Below are 21,623 nucleotides of genomic sequence, written 5' to 3' on the forward strand. Positions count from 1 at the left end.
TTCTTTTTTTTCCTGAGACAATGGAATTCTTCTACTTGGGGTACTTAAATTATTAAATCAAGACAAAATGGAATGTCTGTGATTTTGTAAGGTTTCTAACTTAGCAAAAAATAAAAGAAAAAAAACATGCATTTTGCTCTGATGTCTTTGTTTCATTTGGCAACTTGCCTCTGCATAATTTAAATGCTATGCTTGCATATACACAGAGTAATTTTCTTAATTGATCACTCATGTTTCCCTAGCCATATGCCTGTCATTTGGGTGTGTGCATTTTCATGTAGAAAGTCACTGTTCCTAGTTGGCAGCTCAGCACTTTTAATTATGCCAGTGAACCATGTAAAACATTATAAGCCATGAAGAGTATACAAAGAGAAGCAAGTTTTATAAAACTGAGGGGTTAGAAATCACGTTGTATGAGGACAGCTTAATCTCTTCCATTGGTCTGGTTCTACCAGTAAAATGTCATCATCAGAAACTAGAATCAATGTTTGAATTTTCCCAAACCTCCTATTAGTTTCAAGTTTGTAAATGACCAGGCATGTGATCTTATATAAAATAGCTCCATAGTCACAAGTAGATCTGGCCCAAGATGAAGGATAAAATAACACAAATAACACAGAAATAACACTCTAAAACAACATTACAACAGTATGTGCTTGTAACATTACTGCAGTCATTTTTACTTTTTATATCTCCAAGAAGAGGTAGATAGTATAAAATAAGACACACTTCTGATACTACGGCTGTAATTCCTGCTTTTCAGATCATCAAAATATGTGATATAATTAATGCCTTTAACCTTTGTAAATGCATTGTTTTAACAGCAAAAGAATTATCTGCATGTGATTTGATGACAGTCATTGTCCCCTCTAAAAAATTATACTAGTTACCAACCTACAAGCACACATTTACAATTTTTTTATTTCTATTGCATTTCAGAACCTTAACTCATATTTTATTATTCCCTTGGCCCAGGGATAGAGAGAGGAAATAAAATGAAATTCAAGTTGGTTTCACAGACAATAAACATACATTATGAATCTAAAAAACACTGTTGGAAGCAGCCAATGTTCAATGACTATATATTTTAGAAGACTTTCTTCTAAGGTATTTTATGATGAAGGCCATAGACTACAGCCAATCTGTGCCCTTAGCTTGAGAATTCTACTTGGATTCATGAGATAACCACTTTTTAAAAAAGCAAGCTTATAGTTCTAGAATCACACAATTTAGGTTACTGACATCATTTCAGCAGGAAAACCAGCTAAGTGCCATGAATCTTTTATAAATAATAAACAGGAAATGGAGGCCTTAACGAATTACTAAACCAATTTCTGGCAGTATAGATTTTTTTTAAGTTTTTATATGTGTTCCAATTTAAGCCTTTTTTCTTTCTAAGTCTTTAAACATTTAATAACTTTGTTCAAGGGCCAAAAGGATGGGTCATCAAGTACAGGAACCTGCTGCAGTGACTGGTAACTTAGGGTCAGTCCCTGAGATCCACATGGTAGGAGAGAAAGAATCCATGCAAGTTATTCTCTGACTTTCACATGCATGTGATGGCATGAATATGTATATTACACACACACACACATACACACACACACACACACACACACAAATGTATCAACATATTTATTCAAATTAAATTGTCACACAATAACCCCTGATGCTCAATATGTACTCAATATCCAATAAGGCTTTTCCCTATATGAGTTACTGAAGATTCAATCTCTTCAAGCATCAGCCATGCTACTGCCTCAGAGCCACTCACATCAACTGAAGAATTATCACATTGATATTTTAAGTTTGTGTTATTTGCATATATATAAAACTGTAGCCTGATGGGTGAGTGCTAAAATCAAATGTGTATACATCATGTCTAGGATCAATACTTCAGGTTTACTTACTTGGTATGCAAACAACACATAGACCTAAATATACATTAGCCACATTAAAAGCAACAAATGAGGGTTGCCTAATTTATAGATTCATGAATTTATCAGTACATGCAAGGGCATGCATACTAACTGTATTTTGCACCAACTTCAAACACTGACAGCCTGATCTCTCTCAATATCTTTCTCTCTTTCTTCTCCCCTTTTTCCTGTTTCTCATAGAAAACTCCCAAGATCTCATTATGATTGTTTGCTGAGATTAAGGTATAAAGTATCAGGAAAGTGATACAGAATGATTGATGCCCTTATCTATCAGCCCATCTGGTTATATTTGATGGGTGTGCTACTGGGCAACTCTAACGCACTGTATAGCTTGTGCACTATGTCTACAGCAACGGCCTAGATGAGCTACTGAAAAAACAGAACATCTATAGCAGTGGATCCCAACCTTCCTTGCAAATACTGCGATACTTTAACACAGTTCCTCATGTTGTGCTGATCAGCCACTATAAAATTGTTTTTGATGCAACTTCATAACTATAATTTCACAATTGTTATGAATCTTCCTGTAATTATCTGTGTTGTCTTCTGGTTTTAGGCAATCTGTAGGAGAGAGTTGTTTGACAGTCAAAGAGGTTGTTACCTGCAGGTTGTGAACTGCTGATCTTTAGTGATGCTAATAATGAGTAAGTAAGCACCATGCCTTCACAGCCACCTGGGACACAGGTACTGTGGCTGACTTCTATCCTAAAGAAACATTCATGTAAACACATGAGTGGTAAGTGAGTGAGCAGGAAGGTTTTATTTAGTTAGATTAGGTTATCTTGACCTGCATAATGATAATTATACCCATTTTATGCAAATATATTTACTTGAAAAGGTCATATGTCATTGGTTTTCAGTAGGTTCAAAAGATATTGAAAATTTTAGACTCCTGGACCATTAACCTATTAGTCCAACATTTTTATATTTTGAACCTTCTATTTCGTATATAAAAATATTTGGAGAACACAATCAGTTTGGTTTCAATATTTACAGAACCAGATGCTTCTGGAATACACTGTTAGATGTACATTTTTACTTACCTTTTCTGCAGACTGTGCAGTGCCAAAAAATATGGGGATGAAGGCAAGCCACACAATACAAGTTGTGTACATAGTGAATCCAATGGGCTTGGCTTCATTAAAATTCTCTGGTACACCCCGAGTCTTGATGGCATACACAGTACATGTGACCATGAGAAGAATGCTGTATCCCAAAGAGCAAATGATTTGAAGGTCTGTGATGTCACATTTGAGAACTCCCCTTGCTTGCTCTGGGTTCATTGTCTTATGCTCGTCGTAGTCTATGATGATGTTGGGTGGGTCAACCCCAAACCAAATGAAGACACCTAGAAGCTGCACTGATATTAAACTGGAAGTGATTGCCAGCTGTGATGTCGGGCTTATGAGTCTGGGAGCTGTCACCGATTTCTTGCCCTGCTCAAATATGCGATAAATCCGATTGGTTTTTGTTAAAAGGGCTGCGTAACTGATGCACATGCCCAAGCCCAAGAAGACACGTCGGAAAGAACATACTGCCACATCTGGTTTGGCAATCATTAGGAAGGTGATGATGTAGCAGAGAAAGATGCCAGTCAATAACACATAGCTGAGTTCCCGTCCAGAAGCCCTGACAATGGGTGTGTCATTGTATCTGATGAAAGTGGCCATGACAAAGATGGTGGCAATGATCCCCAACATTGCCAGGAAGACAGGAATGACAGCCCAGGGAGAGTGCCACTCCAGTTTGATGATGGGGATGTTCTGACAGCCAGTTCGATTTTCATTGGGCCTCTGGTCATAGGGACAATGCTGACACGTCATCTCATCAAACTGATACTGGTATCCATCACAGGGCTCACAGGTCCAGCAGCAAGGGGTTCCCTTCTGTGTCTTCTTCCTCTGTCCAGGCTTGCAGGGCAATGTGCACACAGAGGGCGGGATCTCCCGGACTCCTTTGCCCCATTGCATGTCCTCTATCTGTATATAGCAAAAGAAATGAGAGAAAGGTCATTTAAAAGATAAGAATTACACACACACACACACAAACATATGCACACATATTAATGGCAAACAATACCAATGTTACTGAAGCTAACTGAAGGACAGGGAATTCTCTAGGGTAGCTAAACAGAAACACATGGACATGTGCTCAACTGCCTCCCCCAGAAGGGTAAGCACAGAAGTCTCAAGATGGGGAATAGGGGCACATAAAACCAACAGTAGTACAGAAAACCACTTATGTTTCAAAACAGGTGTTTATACACACACACACACACAGGCATAAAATAACTTTAGAAAATACTGCAGTGCTGACCACTTCCCCCAAGGATTTCACAGAACCTGTGGTAATGGCCTGGTTATTGAGAACTGCTGGAATAGACAGATCCACCTGGTTTCTTCTCAGAGAAAAACAAGAGTGCTCGATATTCTAGGCTGCATAGACCACATCACAGCATGCAAGAAGTACTGGGTAAGGAAATTGAAGGACTGTGTGGTCTGGAAACATTTAAAGGTTTGCCAACCATCTCTCTAAAGACAAAATTGAAGCCGAATCTGTGTGACACACAGAGAACACAGAGTCTACTGGCTATGTTGGGATATTGGCTTTCTGGAGAAGTTAAAACAGTCAGTGGTGTTCTGGGAAACAACGTCATTCCACAGTAAGGAGAACTCTGTTACTGAGCTAAATGCCACTGGCACTACCATGCTACCTCATGGGCAGCATCCCAGATACTTTCTTTCTTGCTAAGGGTTCCTCTAGTCCCTTTTCTACCCCATGGGACTGTAATTTACACACAGAAGCTGATGGTGTTCACATGATTCAGGCCCGACCAGACAGTGCAATGTAGTTGTTCTCTAACTTGAACATGGATAAGGGTCACTTGGAGGGAATTTTATGGGACTTGCTGAAATCTAGTCTCAGATTTTTCTCATTCATAGAGTCTAAAACAGGGCTGGACAAGATCCCAGGTGACACTGCTTAGGCCTGTTTAGGGACCACCCCGTCAACTAGTGTCACATTTCAAACTCCAAGCCATGAGATCTCTATGTCCCTATCAGATAATTTAATTTCACTTCATTACCTGTGATTACAGGAAAAAAAAATTATTGTCTTTGTTGGACAGTGCTTTTGACTGCAGGAATGAATGTGCTAGAGAGAAAGGCCAATGGACTGAGAAAGATCAGAACAGAGGGGGTTATTTGAGCTCTTGGATAGAGTAGCGCCTGCTGTAGGCATTGTCTTAGACTATGTCAGAGTCTGAGATAGTATATTCACCCCGGTACATCATCCATGGTATGTCAGCAGTATTTGTACTTCTGTTGCCTGTAACCAGAGCCTGAGTAAACTATGCACTAACTACATAATTTCAGTAGAAAAAGGTTTAAAAAGATAAACAGTCAGTTAATCATTTTACAAATAAATCCCATCAAAGAGTTATGGCTGATTTTCTCTAACTGAATTTTTCATATTGACCTAATTGGAATTTTAATATAATTGAACCAAAAGATTAGAAAGATATTGGAAACTTCAAAACATCTTAAAATCTATTTTTGACAGATAAAGGAGGAAGGAAATAAACCTTTATCAGTCACTGGAATTTTGATGCTGTTAAAGTGCAATGCAGTGCAGAGCGGTAAGCTGGCTCCCATCAGCCTTTATATCTGAGCAACATTTACACTCTGAACCAAATGACCTTGTTTTGGGATATTTGTACACTATGCAAAGATATACTGATGTGATAGGTGTAATAAAAAACGGAATGGTCAATAGTTAGGCAGGAGGCATAGGCAGGACTTCCGGGCAGAAAGAGAACTCTGGGAAGAAGAAAGGTGAGATTTGCCAGTGAGAAGTGGAGAGGAAACAGAAGGTGTGGGATGGAAGAAAGTTAACAGCAAGTGGCAGGAATTAGTTTAATATAAATGGGTTATTTTAAGTTATAAGAGCTAGTAGGACAAGCCTAAGCAAGGGAACATGTTATCATAATTAATAATAAGTCTGCATGTCGTATGTGTGAGCTGGTAGCCCAAAGAAAAATCTGACTACAAGACCTAATTCTACAAACAAACATGTGTGGCTTAAGGAGTGAAACATCATAACATTTTAACAGTTGAATTTAAACTTGAACAAGAGTCCCAAGAATGATCTAAGGACTTCCATGTGAACTCATTTGTCTGAGCACAAAACCCAAGTCAGCATTAATAAATCTAACTAAATATAAGCCATAATAAGTTCATTTGAAACAATATCTTTTTGAGGCAGTAAGTCATTGACAGCCATCCCAAAGCCATAAAATTAAGGAACTAAAAATTATAATGAGACAGAAAATGATAGACAATAACTTTACAAGTGTCAGATTCTAAGAAGTAGACCCATTTAAAAATTTTGCTATTATTAACACAGATACTATCCAGAGTGAAGTTAAAGAAGCCTCGTCATGGTCACTAGAGAAGATTAATGAGGAATGCCAATGAACTACATTTGTGATTATCTGACTCCAATATTAGCATGTATCATTAAATTTGACCAAGAAGCATTAGTGCAGGACATGTGTGAACATCAAAACAAATGACCATTACATACAATAGTTTATACTGATTCTAAACATTGTCACCACACTGTGTTTTCTACTTGGATTAAAATAAAATGCCTAGAAATGCAGGAATTTTGTTTTATTTTTCTCATCATGTCTAAATATACACAAGGGCTATAACCAAAGGCATTACATTGACTGATTGTTTAATTTGTTTTCAATTTTCATTTAAAGTCAATTTCCAGTCTGTTTAATTATATATATTAAAGCAACAGAGTCACCTCTTGCTCCAAATGAGCAAAAGTCTAAATTTACTCCCTAGGCTACTAAATAACATGATTGAAAATATTATCCTATGATGGTAGCAAGTGCCCTAGTTTTCCAGGAAATGAGATGCACATGGTTTGGCTGTTCTCACTGCCATCTAGACAGATACAGCTGCTGATTTTTTTAGAAAAAAAATCATGACTACAAATGCCCATGGGTAACTACTGTAAAAATACTAGTCCTTTATAGCAACAAAAAAATCAAGTATGGTGCCAATTTTGTTTGAAAAGTGGCAGTTGGGTTGTGAGCTTCAGTCTTCTCTGAACTATGTACCAAAACATGTTTCAGTTAGATGGGAAGTCAAATTTTAGGTAAGAGAAGATTGGATAAAAGACAGGGATGTACGAAATCTTACTTAGAAAATACGGGCATAAATTTTCCACCTGGTCAACTAAAGGTTTTGATTGTTTGAGGACTTGTCTGCTCAGCAGCTGGCTCACAAGGAAAAGCTGTTGAGATCTTCATTCTAGGCAAGACAAAAAGAACTTCTTATCTGGTGTCAGTAATGAACACAAGCCGTCGTACACAGATTATATGCTGACTGGATTAATTGGTAAGGAACGAACCCATAATGCGGGGCTTGAATGACATATGCTCACATAATACTTGGAAATATCATGGTCACTCTGCAACGTGAAAGGATGAAACTAAAGAAGGAAGCTCATATACTGAGCATCTAACATCCAATGCAAAGGATTTTTGTCTTGGCCAAGTAATTTTGCAAAACTCATCCATTTTAACAGATCCCAGAACTGTAGAAATTTACTTTCCAGAACCAACGTATGTTGTTTTTCTACATTTTTTTTCCTTTTCACCTCCACATTGCATTCAGCGACACCAAGTCCTATGGACTACTCTTGACACAGGGCACAGATTCTCCTTGCGTCATCTGAGAAGCCCTCACTCTGCCATTGGACCTTGTCTTTCCTCAGTGTCCCTGTCACTGTTTCTGTCTGCCTGTTCATGGCACTGATAATTTTTCTGATAAATCTTTTAGCCAAAAGGACAGTTAAGCTCAGTTTCTTGAACCCCAGACTTGAGAATTTTTAAAGGCGGTAGGATGGTGAGTTTTATCAGGGCTGAGCAGATGGCAAAGACTATGCTGTAGATGGCTTAATTAGGTCACCCAAATCCACCTGTGTTTTTGTCTGCAACTTTGAACATGAAATGATAAATATTCCTTTGTGACAACAAGCTCTTCAAAGACAGTTTACTAGCTACAGTGCAACATTCAAAGAAGTAAGTGTTTCTGACTTTGGGGTTTGGTATATGCTAAACCTTCATTGCTAGTAGGCAAGTCAACAAGGACATCAAGATTTGCACAAATAGCTGGGAGCTCCAGGATAAAAGAGAATTGGAAATTCTCACATCATGAAAAATGCTTGTCTGCCTCCTGAGCATTTTGAGAAAAATGGACAGCAAGATACTAGATTTGGAAAAGCAGGCTTGCCCACTACTTCTGATTTACTTGTTCCCATTGGTTCCGCAATCTGTATCTGAAGTACTAGGGAGAAAAGTATTGTACTTCTAGGAAAGAGTAACTCTTTAAGGAATATGAATTTTAACAGCTAGATGAGGTGCTGCCAAACCACAAACAACAAAATCAAAAAGAGAAAGAATTAAAAAAATCATTCCTTGATGTATCCATTTTCATCTGTAAGGCATTTATTCCTTTTCTCACACAAACACTTTCCATCCAAAGGAAAATTTTGTCATGCTAAGGACACTTTTTCTGCTGAAATTTCATTTATTTACTTCTAGAGCTCACTCCATCAATCAAGGTGGTTGCCGTCATAACTAAAATTTCCTGCAATATTATTCTGACTTAGAGTTCTAGTAGGATGAGCTAATTAACAAAAGGCTTTGCAATTGAAATGCCATTTGTTCATTAAAATTCATTTAGTCTGACTATTTTATAGGGACGGGGGCTATCTAGAAATAAATGCACAGGAATGTAGAGGTGACTACGCAAGGAAAGAGCCAAGTTTACCTTTTGCTTAGAACTGGGGAAGGTGAGAGCAACTAAGAGTTCCACATGACTTCTGTATTAGTTACTTTTTTGTTGCTATGATACTCTACCGTGACTAAGGCAACATACATAAGGAAGGGTTTATTTGGTCTTATATTCCCAGGGGGTTGAGTCCATAATGGCAGGGATGCATGACAGCAAGCAGTTGACATTTTGGCTGAAGCAAGAAGCTGAAAGCTCACATACTCAACCCCAAGCACAAAGCAGAGAAAGCAATCAGGAGGCAGCAAGAGTATTTTAAGCCCAAAGTCTTTCCTCAGAAACATTCTTTCTCCAGCAGGGCTGCACTAAAAACTACAGACTTCCCACAGACAGTGCAAGAAACTAGGAACCGAGTATTCAAATGCCGGAGACTATGAGTGACATTTCTCATTCAAACCTCCACAGATTCTGAAGTACCTCAATATGTTTTTAAAACTTGGGCCCTATTTTTAAACAGTTGGCAGTTTAACGAGACCAGGAGAGAATTTCAAGGCTTCTACATTATAATAAAAACACTCATTAATGCAGATTCAACTTCTTCACAACCTGCAATTACAGCAATCATCCTTTCTTAATGGACTCCAAGAAGCAAGGCTTGTACATTGTATCGTCACGAATTTTCTCTTCACATGCAATAGATCCTACAAGAAAGGACTCAGAACTTCTCCCCACTACAAAGTCCTTGCAATACTAACACCAAGACAACTCTAAACTTAATCACAATGCCAACTCTGCATGTAGATTTAATTCCTTGGAAACACCGCAAGAGCTCAAAACTTTATGAAGCCTAGAAGAGACTTTCATGGTCTTTAGGAGTTTGAGCACAGGGTTGAGAGGATTTCAGTATGCGGGTAACAACCTGATCCCGGAGATAAGCCTTATAAAGAGCTACACAACTATAAAGAAATCTATGGTGTTTAGTGAGCTTAGGCACTTCATCTTGGACCAGTGAGCTAGCTAAGCAAGTAAATGTGCTTGTGGCCTAGCCTAAGGATCTGAGTTTGATCTCCAGGACCAACATGGTAGGAGACAACCACCTCCTGAAAAGCCACATATGTATCATGTCACATACGCATGCATGCACACATACATGCATACACAGGCACACATTAATAACAGCAACTATAAGAAAAAAAATTAAATTAAAAAACATTGACAGTAATTCTTTTAGTCTACCTTTGGACTTGCTATAATACCTCTTAGTCACCCGAAATGTTTACCTGGTCATTCAAAAGTGACCGGTAACACATTGGAGTCACAATTCTTCACAGCTGGGAATATTTTGGGACTTGAGCTCCACATCTCCTTTATTTAGGGGACTGTTCTGAGGATTTTCTCTAGAGAGGCTCCTCTAGTCTCTTCCTACCCCACTTCCTGCCTTCCCTCCCATGGTGGCTATGATGGCTAATCTTCTCAACTTGACCAAATCTAAAATTAGCTAAAACTCAAGCAGCTAGGCATGCCTGTGAGGGATTCCTTTTGGACCCTTTGTGGTGAGAAGACTCACTCTAAATCAGGTTCACACCCTTTAACCTGATTACCCTTATTCTTGCCGACAGGTTCAACTATAGTAACTATAATGCTTCTGCTGAGGCATGTCTTCCCCAGTAGTAGAACCTCCTTCATTGGGATTCCAGTGTTGACTGAAGACCAGCCTCTCGTAGGATTGTTTGGGACACCAGCAGAAGATAGTACTGCTACATCCAGCAGTGAACAAAAGAGCTACTGAATTCTTGACCTGTCTGTCACATGAGCTACTCATTGTTGGACTACTAAAACTACAGCCTGCAAGCCACTCTAACAAATTCCATATATGTGTTTATGTAATACATATATGTATATATAATACATACATATATATATACGATCACACATACACATAAATATGTATATATAGTCTGTTCCTTTAGAGAATCCCAACTAATATAGTAGCTATATGTCCCTTCCTCTTTATATATTTTGCTTATATATACTCTTATAGTTTTGGTTGTAAGCCTAGCATTTAATGTCAGAGCCATCTCCACAGCCTTATTTGTAATGAAATACAAATAAGTCAATGAAGTTCCTCACTTGACATAAAAGTTCTTTACTTTAAGGCATATGGATGACTTATACTTATACTGTCCAATGTCCTGTCTAATGATCTCCCTTGCTCCTCAAGATTTGATCCTGGTCTACAGACCCTACTTTGTAATAAGCATCATTCCCAAAGGATGCTTTGTGTGATGTATCCACTCCTTCTCTTAACCAGGCTGCTTCTGCTCTTTGTTATTACTATATTTAACATATACATTGAGGATTCACTGTATTACTGGTTTTTGGACCCTGCTTTAGTTACCAGGGACTAAGCTGGTACAACAGGTGACAACAACAGCGAAAACAAAATAAACAACAGCAGCAATAGAAACCTTCCCTACCCTTTGACAGTGAAATCAGTTCTTCTCATCTTTACTCTTATATTTTGGGCGAAAACTGTCTTGTGCTTCCTCCCTGCACATTCCCACTGGCCACTTCTTAATCCCTGCACATGCATAGCAATGAGAATGTTCCCTAATCAAGGCATCCTGCTTTTAATCCCTGAAGAGCCTTTTCATGGCTCGTAAGACTCCTGGATGGCCATGCATAAATTGTCAGGACACCCATAAGGTGGTTTCATCTTTGCAACTTTATCTCAGTCTTAGTGAGCTTCCAGTCCCCACTGTCTTATATGCAGATACACAAAGTTCTACACCTCTTATGATCACTAGATCACTGTTTGGTAGTCATTAGACCCATCTGATGAGATCCCCCTTTATAAACCCTTAAAGATCCTTCATAGCACTTAAGAGAAATTATCCTTATTAAAACCTGTCACTTGATTATCTCTTGGACTAATGTGTAAGTTTCATGAAATCACCACCTCCCATCATGTTAGAATCTGAGTATCTAGGAGGGATGGGTGGATAAAATAACTGTCCTTCATCAGCAAGTTTTCTCAAGTCAAAATTAGATGTCTGGAGTAGAATTGTGGCAGCTAGAGCCTGGGGAGAGTAGGAAGTGGAGAGGTGGGGTATTGTTGAACAGTGAGTACAGAGTTCTGCTGGACTCTTGTGTACAGTACAGTGTTGATAGCTAAAACTGGTATATCTGCCAAAAGCTATCTTCTATCCAAATATCACCAGGTCTGGCAGAATATTCCATACGGCACCTGTGAAAGTGTATTACCTATCTTCCTCATCTTTTTCTGTGCTTCCACACATTCTTTCCTATTTGACTTGCTGTATCCAGATAAACAGACAAGTTACAGTGTAAATGGTGAGGTCAGAAGGACATGAGTTTAAGTCCCAGCATGGCTACTCTCAACAAGTTCGCTGCTCTCTCTGATCCTCATTTAAAAAGCAAACAAAACACCTTTATGATGTTAAAATGATAAATGTTAAAGGAAAAAATACACATAACTTGATTTAAACTTCATACAACATCTCTACCAAAACAGCATTTTGCTTCATATAAACATACATTTTCCACATTTTCATGTATCAGTTAGAAAACATGGGAGTAAAAATAATACTTAAATAAGATAGAAAACGATCCATAATTGCTTTTGCAAGACCCCTCTGTTTTCTCTGTATCCAGTGTATGTCTATCTACAGAGTGAACATTTGCAGTTGAAATGCCCTTGACATTTTCTTGTAGAAAGAACAGGAAATAAATGTGGAGCACCTAATTGCTAGGTAGAGAAGAGGTGAACACAATTAGCACAGTGTAGAGTTGGAAGAACATGAGCTATGTGCAAACCACAGCCAAGGATAGAACTCACATTCAGGGAAAGCTGACTCCATACCGACTACCCTTTCTCCACTGGAAAATTTAGTTATGGCTCAAAATAGAAAGAGTGTGGGCTGGGAAACAACTCTCGACGTCCAAACACTGGCCCCCTTGTCCTCCAGACAATATGGCCAAAGGCAATTAGACTACATGGAGTTTGAGTTTCTTGAGCTCAAATGTTTTGATAATTAAGTAATATGACATATATATGGAAACAGCATGGCAACCAAGACGTAATAATTACTTAGCTATAAATTTATGTAAGGCTTTTGTCTCCTGAGTCCTGGGAAGACCAGCTAGCCCTGTTGCCCTGCTGAGCAGTTCTTCACCAGAGAGGTGAGTGGGTGCTCACCACTGCCCAGGAAGAGAGCACAGCCCCACCCCCAGCATCTGCAGCAGGGTCTTTGGTGTTCCGAGGGACCCCTCCCCTCCCCCCACTGCTGCAGGCCCTTTGTCTCCTGAGTCCTGGGAAGACCAGCTAGCCCTGTTGCCCTGCTGAGCAGTTCTTCCCAGAGAGGGCTGAGGAGCTCTATCCAGAGAGTGCTGTGAAGTCCTACCCAGAGAGTGCTGAGGAGTTCTATCCAGAAAGTGCTGAGGAGTTTCATCCAGAGTGGAAGAGATGGGCAGGCGCCAATGCAAGAATTCCTCCAACAACCTGAAAGGCAACATGACACCGCCAGAATCCAGGGAGCTCGAAACTAGAAGAATTGAACACCCTACGCCAGAAGAAATAGAAGAAATTGACTCTAAGCGCTTCTTTATGAAAATAATAGAGGAAATTAAACAGGAGGTGAAAATCTGCCGTAAAGAAATGGAAGATAAGTATAACAAAAAAATTGAGGAAATGAGTAAAGAAATGGAAGAGAAATATACCAAAAAGTTTGAAGAAATGAGTAAATCCGTAAATGAAATTCTGGGAAACCAAGAAAAAACAATCAAACAGGTACTAGAAACAGTTCAAGATTTGAAAACTGAAATGGAGTCAATGAAGAAATCACAAACCGAGGGCCGGCTGGCTATGGAAAATCTGGGTAAACGAACAGAGACTTCAGAAACAAGCTTAACCAATAGAATACAAGAGATAGAAGAAAGAATCTCAGACTCTGAGGACACCATAGAGAAATTAAACACTCTGTCCAAAGAAAACAGCAAATCCAACAAATTCTCATCACAAAACATTCAGGAACTGTGGGACACAATAAAAAAACCAAATCTAAGAATAATAGGAGTAGAAGAAGGAGAAGAATTGCATTTCAAAGGTCCAGAAAATATACTCAACAAAATTATAGAAGAAAACTTTCCCATCCTAAAGAACGATATTCCTATGAAGGTTCAAGAAGCATACAGAACACCGAATAGACTGGATCAGAAAAAAACATCCCCTCGTCATATAGTAATCAAAACACAAAGCATTCAGACTAAAGAAAGGATATTGAAAGCTGCAAAGGAAAAAGGTCAAGTAACTTATAAAGGTAAACCTATCAGACTTACACCAGACTTCTCTATGGAAACCATGAAAGCCAGAAGGTCCTGGATAGAGGTACTGCAGAAACTAAGAGACAATGGATGCAAACCCAGACTACTTTACCCAGCCAAGCTATTGTTCACTATCAATGGAGAAAACAAAATATTCCAGGATAAAAACAAATTTAAACAATACGTAGCTACTAATCCAGCCTTACAGAGAATACTAGAAGGAAAATCACAACCCAAGGAATCCAACATTCCCAACACTGCCTACATTAACTCAGACATTTAGCGACCCTCCACAAGCACAACTCAAAGAAGGAAAACACATACACGCTACTACCCAAAAAAATGACCGGAGTCATCGATCACTGGTCATTAATATCACTTAATATCAATGGTCTCAACTCACCTATAAAGAGGCACAGACTTAGAGATTGGATACGAAAACAGGATCCAACATTCTGCTGTCTACAAGAAACACACCTCAACCACAAAGACAGACACCTACTCAGAGTAAAGGGTTGGGAAAAGGTTTTCCAAGCAAATGGACCTAAGAAACAAGCGGGTGTGGCCATTCTAATATCTAAAAAAATCGACTTCAAACTAAAATCAATCAGAAGAGATGGAGATGGACATTTCATACTCATAACAGGAACAATTCATCAGGAAGAAGTCTCAATCTTGAATATCTATGCCCCTAATATAAAGGCACCCACATATGTAAAAGAAACTCTTCTAGAACTCAAGGCAGTCATCTAACCACACACACTAATAGTAGGAGACTTCAACACTCCTCTCTCACCAATGGACAGGTCAATCAGACAGAAACCTAACAGAGAAATAAGAGATTTACTGGAGGTACTGAATCAAATGGACTTAACAGACATCTATAGAACACTCCACCCAAATAGAAAAGAGTATACCTTCTTCTCTGCAGCTCATGGAACCTTCTCGAAAATTGACCACATACTCGGTAACAAAGCAAACTTCCACAGATACAAAAAAATATTAGTGACCACCTGTGTCTTGTCAGATCACCATGGATTAAAATTAGAATTCAACAACAATGGTACCCCCATGAAGCCAACAAACTCATGGAAGTTGAACAGTCAACTACTAAATCACCCCTGGGTCAAGGAAGAAATAAAGAAAGAAATTAAAGTCTTCCTTGAATATAATGAAAACAAAGACACAACGTATTCAAACCTATGGGACACAATGAAAGCAGTGCTAAGAGGAAAGTTCATAGCACTAAGTGCCCACCTAAAGAAAACAGAGAAAGCACACATTGGAGACTTAACAACACACTTGAAAGCTCTAGAAAAAAAAGAAGCTGATTTACCCAGGAGGAGTAGAAGACTGGAAATAATCAAACTGAGGGCTGAAATCAACAAAATAGAAACACAGAAAACAATTCAAAGAATCAATGAAGCAAAAAGCTGGTTCTTGGAGAAAATTAACAAGATTGACAAACCCCTATCCAAACTAATCAAACGGCAGAGAGAGAACTTGCAAATTAATAGGATCAGAAATGAAAAGGGGGACATAACCACAGACACAGAGGAAATACAGAGAATCATTAGATCTTACTACGAAAGTTTATATGCCACAAAGTTGGAAAATGTAAAAGAAATGGACAATGTTTTAGATAAGTACCATATACCAAAGTTGAACCAAGACCAGGTGAACAATCTAAATAGACCTGTTAGTCGTGAAGAACTAGAAGCTGTTATCAAAAATCTCCCTACCAAAAAAAGCCCAGGACCAGATGGTTTCAATGCAGAATTCTACCAGAACTTCCAGGAAGAGCTAATACCTATACTCCTTAATGTATTCCACAATATAGAAAAAGAAAAGTCACTGCCAAACTCCTTTTATGAAGCTACAGTCACCCTAATACCAAAACCACACAAAGACACAACCAAGAAAGAGAATTACAGGCCAATCTCACTCATGAACATCGATGCGAAAATTCTCAATAAAATACTGGCAAACCGAATCCAAGAACACATTAGAAAAATCATCCATTATGATCAAGTAGGCTTCATCCCAGAGATGCAGGGATGGTTCAACATACGCAAATCTATCAATGTAATCCATCATATAAATAAACGGAAAGAAAAAAATCATATGATCATTTCATTGGATGCTGAAAAAGTGTTTGACAAAATTCAACACCCTTTTATGATAAAGGTGTTGGAGAGACTGGGGATACAAGGATCATACCTAAATATAATAAAAGCAATATACAGCAAGCCGACAGCTAACATCAAATTGAATGGAGAGAAACTCAAAGCCTTTCCACTAAAATCAGGAACACGACAAGGCTGTCCACTCTCTCCATACCTCTTCAATATAGTGCTTGAAGTTCTAGCAATAGCAATAAGACAACATAAGGGGATCAAGGGGATTCGAATTGGAAAGGATGAAGTGAAACTTTCGTTATTTGCAGACGATATGATAGTGTACATAAGCGACCCCAAAAACTCTACCAAAGAACTCCTACAGCTGATAAACACCTTTAGTAACGTGGCAGGATACAAGATCAACTCCAAAAAATCAGTGGCACTCCTATACACAAAGGATAAAGAAACGGAGAGGGAAATCAGAGAAACATCACCTTTCACGATAGCCACAAACACCATAAAATATCTTGGGGTTACTCTAACCAAGGATGTGAAAGACCTATTTGACAAGAACTTTAAGCCTTTGAAAAGAGAAATTGAGGAGGATACCAGAAAATGGAAAGACCTCCCCTGCTCTTGGATTGGGAGAATCAACATAGTAAAAATGGCAATTCTACCAAAAGCAATCTACAGATTCAATGCAATCCCCATCAAAATCCCATCAAACTTCTTCACAGACCTTGAGAGAACAATAATTAAGTTTATATGGAAAAACAAAAAACCCAGGATAGCCAAAACAATCTTATACAATAAAGGAACTTCTGGAGGCATTACCATCCCTGACTTCAAACTCTATTACAGAGCTACAGTATTGAAAACAGCTTGGTATTGGCATAAGAACAGAGAAGTCGACCTATGGAATCGAATAGAAGACCCAGATACTAACCCTCAAACCTACGAACACCTAATTTTTGACAAGGGAGCTAAAGGTATACAATGGAAGAAGGAAAGCGTCTTTAACAAATGATGCTGGCATAACTGGATGTCAACCTGTAGAAGAATGAAAATAGATCCATATCTATCACCTTGCACAAAACTCAAGTCCAAATGGATTAAAGACATCAACATCAATCTGTCCACTTTGAACCTGATAGAAGAGAAAGTGGGAAGTAGTCTACAAGATATAGGCACAGGAGGCCACTTCCTAAGTAGGACCCCAGCAGCACAGACAATAAGAGAAACAATGAATAAATGGGACCTGCTGAAACTGAGAAGCTTCTGTAAAGCAAAGGACACTGTCAGTAAGACAAAAAGGCTGCCTTCTGACTGGGAGAAGATCTTCACCAACCCCTCATCAGACAAAGGTCTGATCTCCAGAATATACAAAGAACTCAAGAAACTAGACACTAAAACTCTAATTAACCCAATTAAAAAATGGGGTACTGATCTGAACAGAGAATTCACAACAGATGAACTTCGAATGGCCAGAAGACACTTAAGGTCATGCTCAACCTCCTTAGCGATCAGGGAAATGCAAATCAAAACCACTTTGAGATACCACCTTACACCTGTCAGAATAGCTAAAGTTAAAAACACCAATGATAACCTATGCTGGAGGGGATGTGGAATGAGGGGAACACTCATCCATTGTTGGTGGGAATGTAAACTTGTGCAGCCACTTTGGAAATCAGTGTGGAGGTTTCTCAGGAAACTGGGAGTCAACCTCCCTCAGGACCCAGCAATTCCTCTCTTGGGAATATACCCTAGAGATGCCCAAACATACTACAAAAGCGTTTGTTCAACTATGTTCATAGCAGCACTATTTGTAATAGCCAGAACCTGGAAACAGCCTAGGTGCCCCTCAATAGAAGAATGGTTAAAAAAGGTGTGGAACATATACACATTAGAGTTTTACTCAGCGGTAAAAAATAATGACATCTTGAATTTTGCATGCAAATGGATGGACATAGAAAACGCTTTACTGAGTGAGGTAAGCCAGACCCAAAAAGAGGAACACGGTATGTATTCACTCATAAGTGGATTCTAACCATAATTAAAGGTCTTTGAGCCTATTATTCGTGATCCTAGAGAAGCTAAATAAGAAGACGAACCTGATGAAGATTATTTACCTATCCGCCAGGAGGTAGGAAATAGTCAAGAGTCCCAGGTAACCTTGGGTGCATGGGGGGGGGTGGGAGGGTTGATGGAAGGGGAGAGGGTTAGAGAGAAGGGAGTAGGGGAGGAATGGAGAAAGCTCGGTTGACCGGGATGGGGGGAAGGGAGGAAGGATGAATGTGGGATCAGGGAAGAATATATTTCAACTAAGGGAGTCATTTTAGAGTTTACAGGAAACTTGATTATATATGGGATCCCAGGTCCAAGGAGAGATCCCCAGATTGTTCTCTGGACAGAGGAGGGGGTGCCTGAACCGGCCTTGGCCCGTGACCATACTGATGAATATTTTGCTTATCACCATAGATCCCTCATCTGGCGTTGGATGACGATACAGATGGAGGCCCGCGTTGGAGCACCGAACTGAGCCCCCCAAGATCCAAACGAGGAGCAAAAGGAGGAAGAAAATGACGAAGGACTGCGAGGGATACTATCACCCACTGATACAAGGGGTCGGATCTAATGAGAGTTTACCAAGGCCAGATGGACCGTGACTGAACGAGCATGTGATCCAACCAGATTCTCTGAATGTGGCCGGATTTTCTGAATGTGGCTGGCCTGCAGTCTTTCCGAGAAGCCATTGACAATGACACTGGGACTGGTTTCCTCTGCATATACTGGATTTTTGGGATCCAGTCTGTTTGGATGCTCACCTTCCTGGACCTGGAGGGAGGGGGGAGGAACTTGGACTTCCCACAGGGCAGGAGACCCTGACTTCCCTAGGGGACAAAGAGGGAGGAGGAGAGGGAGCAGGGGAGTGGGAGGGCGTTGGGAGGAGGGGCGTAAATGGAAACTTTTTATAATTTAATAAAATTACAAAAAAAAAATTATGTAAGAATATCTTGTGGTGATTAGATCATTCCATGGAATCAGGATTCCTAATCCCATTCTCTTTCTTTACATCCATTTCTTCCAGTCAAATGGCACCAGTATTCCAGGTAAAAGCAGTTCATACTGTACATATATAAGCACTTAGTGACTGTCTTGCTTTCCCTAAATACCTTCCAACCTGATTTTGTGGACCCAGAGGACCTTATAACACACAAGATGAGAAGGATGCGTTCAAATCTTAGCATCGTGACCAAGAGGAAAGACTTCTGCTCTCTTAACATTACAGTTTGAAAGTCCGAAATGGAGACTGCAAGGTTACCTCCTAGGCTTAACACTAAAATGAACGAAGGGAGCACATTATCTGATACCCAGTGACTGAGTCTCATCATTTAAAATTATTAAAGATAATGGATGTCATCGGGCCTCCCCTTCACACCTTCTTACCCTCCAAAGCAACTGCTGAAACACAGTTCCTGACATCATCCATCAGCCCTTTCCTTCTGTGCACTATCTGGTGCTGGTCTGTGAAACTTACCACTGTTTCATGTCCCTTAACTATTGTCTCTGATCGTTAGGCTTGCTTTTTGCTTTTTTATTCTTTGTCATTTATTGTCACAGCAATGACTATCTAATATAAGCTCTCTGGATATTTATGTCTTGCTCTATCTCTTCTACTGAAATGTAAACTGGTGAGGGCTGAGACTGTGCTTATAGTGTAATATTCATCCTGTGCCCAGGAACAGCAGCAGAAAAAGGTAAGTGTGGATTCTAGTCTCTCCAGTTAAAATCTTACATGGGTTTCAAGCTGTCCACCAGAGACACCGTGAGATTACTTCTCTATAGATGTATAGTATTCAAGTCCCTTTCGCCAAGCCAGCTGCTCGCCCTTCATGCCATCCTCCACCCCACGGTTGAGGATGCCAGGCTTCTTTTTGACAAGAAGTGTTTCCTCTGTAACTACACTAAAGGTGCCAGAATTTCATTGACTCTGGAGGTCAGAAATGGCTTCTTCCCTCATGTAAAATCTCTAGTCATTTTATCTATGCCATGACTCTGTCTTCTACTACTTATACCTTTAAAAATACCACCATTATCTATTTCTGTCTAATCCTCTATACAAGGTAAAATGTGATATGAAACCTAGGGAAGATTCTATCTCAGGAGAGAGTTATCAGGACTAATATAGAAAGACATAAATCTTAGTTGAAAAAAATACCATCTTTTATGCCCTTGAATATTTTTCCTTGTGTTAAGTCTTCTGAATCTGGCCTGCTTTAAATATGACAAACTATGCAAGCAAGAACAATAGAAGTCAGTCCTCATATCTCCAACAATAAATCTTTTCTAACCAGCTCAAGCATTTGCTTTATGTTTTCATGCTGAAGACAACTTGCAAATTGCTTTTCACACACTCAACTGGGATAAGGCAGATTCTCTGCCAGGTTAAGGGAGAAGAATGCTGATTAGTAAGAATCTCCCATCAGAGACAAGAAGGCCTTTTGTTTTGTATTTTCGGTTTGTTTCCTTCTCCTTACTAGGTTTCTAAGCTTCTGAACTTCTAGGTTCCCTCTTCTGAAGTTAGAGGATAGCCAGTGTAGGATCAACATTGTTTTGTAGGGACTGCTTGAGATGATTCGATAGCACTGTGATGAATACTCGTTCTCAGCAAAATCTCAGGAATATAGAATAAAGAACCACTCCAAAAGGTTGAGGAGATGGCTCAGCCAGTTAAGTGCTTGAAAGCATGAGGACTTTCATTCAATGCCTGTGAACACACATAAAACTGGGCATGAAAGCTGCAACTTCGGCACTAGGGACGCAGAGGTGAGCAGGTCCCTAGAGCTTTTTGGCAAGTTAGGCTAGTCAAAACTGTGGTCACTCTCCTTGAACTCTAACATCATCAAGTGTCCTTATCTCAAAAGGTAAGGTGAAAAGCAACATAGGAGGACACTTGACATTGACTTCTGTATCATGTGCACTTCCATGGACATAGGCAAATACACACACACACACACACACACACACACACACACACGTCTACTAACACCACCACAACCACCACCTCCACCTCCTCCATACAGATATGTCAAAGGAATTTGGGTGCATGTTAGTTTATTAAAAACTTAGAGATAGTTTAGATTAAGGCGGTACCATTCCTCCTTGATTCCCTCCAGTGCTTTCTTATTCACTTTGGACAGAGTCAACCATTGCTTTCCCACCCGTCACAGATTGTCTCAACCTCCTGTGGCACTTTCCTCCCCTCCAGTGACACTGCAATAGCAGTCCATGGCTCACCTAAGGCCATGCTGAATCACTTCAGATCTGCAGATTGTGTACACAGAGGCGCTGTCTCCTGGGACTAGCAGAACCATTATTATTGGGAAGTCAGTGAATGTCGATGAGGC

General features: G+C 39.5%; 1 protein-coding gene across 4 annotated transcripts in view; it reads right to left on the bottom strand.

The window, feature by feature from the left end:
• Positions 1-21,623, bottom strand: part of Grm7 (glutamate metabotropic receptor 7) — an 866,857-nt gene that overhangs the window by 169,592 nt on the left and 675,642 nt on the right. For all 4 annotated transcript variants that reach the window (XM_048438534.3, XM_048438532.3, XM_048438533.3 and 1 more), the window contains exon 8: positions 2,984-3,919. In XM_048438534.3, coding sequence (XP_048294491.1) covers positions 2,984-3,919 — 936 coding nt within the window. The remainder of the gene's footprint in view (positions 1-2,983; positions 3,920-21,623) is intronic.

Source organism: Myodes glareolus, chromosome 3 (assembly GCF_982192425.1).
Source record: "Myodes glareolus chromosome 3, mMyoGla1.1, whole genome shotgun sequence".
Classification (NCBI taxonomy): domain Eukaryota; kingdom Metazoa; phylum Chordata; class Mammalia; order Rodentia; family Cricetidae; genus Myodes; species Myodes glareolus.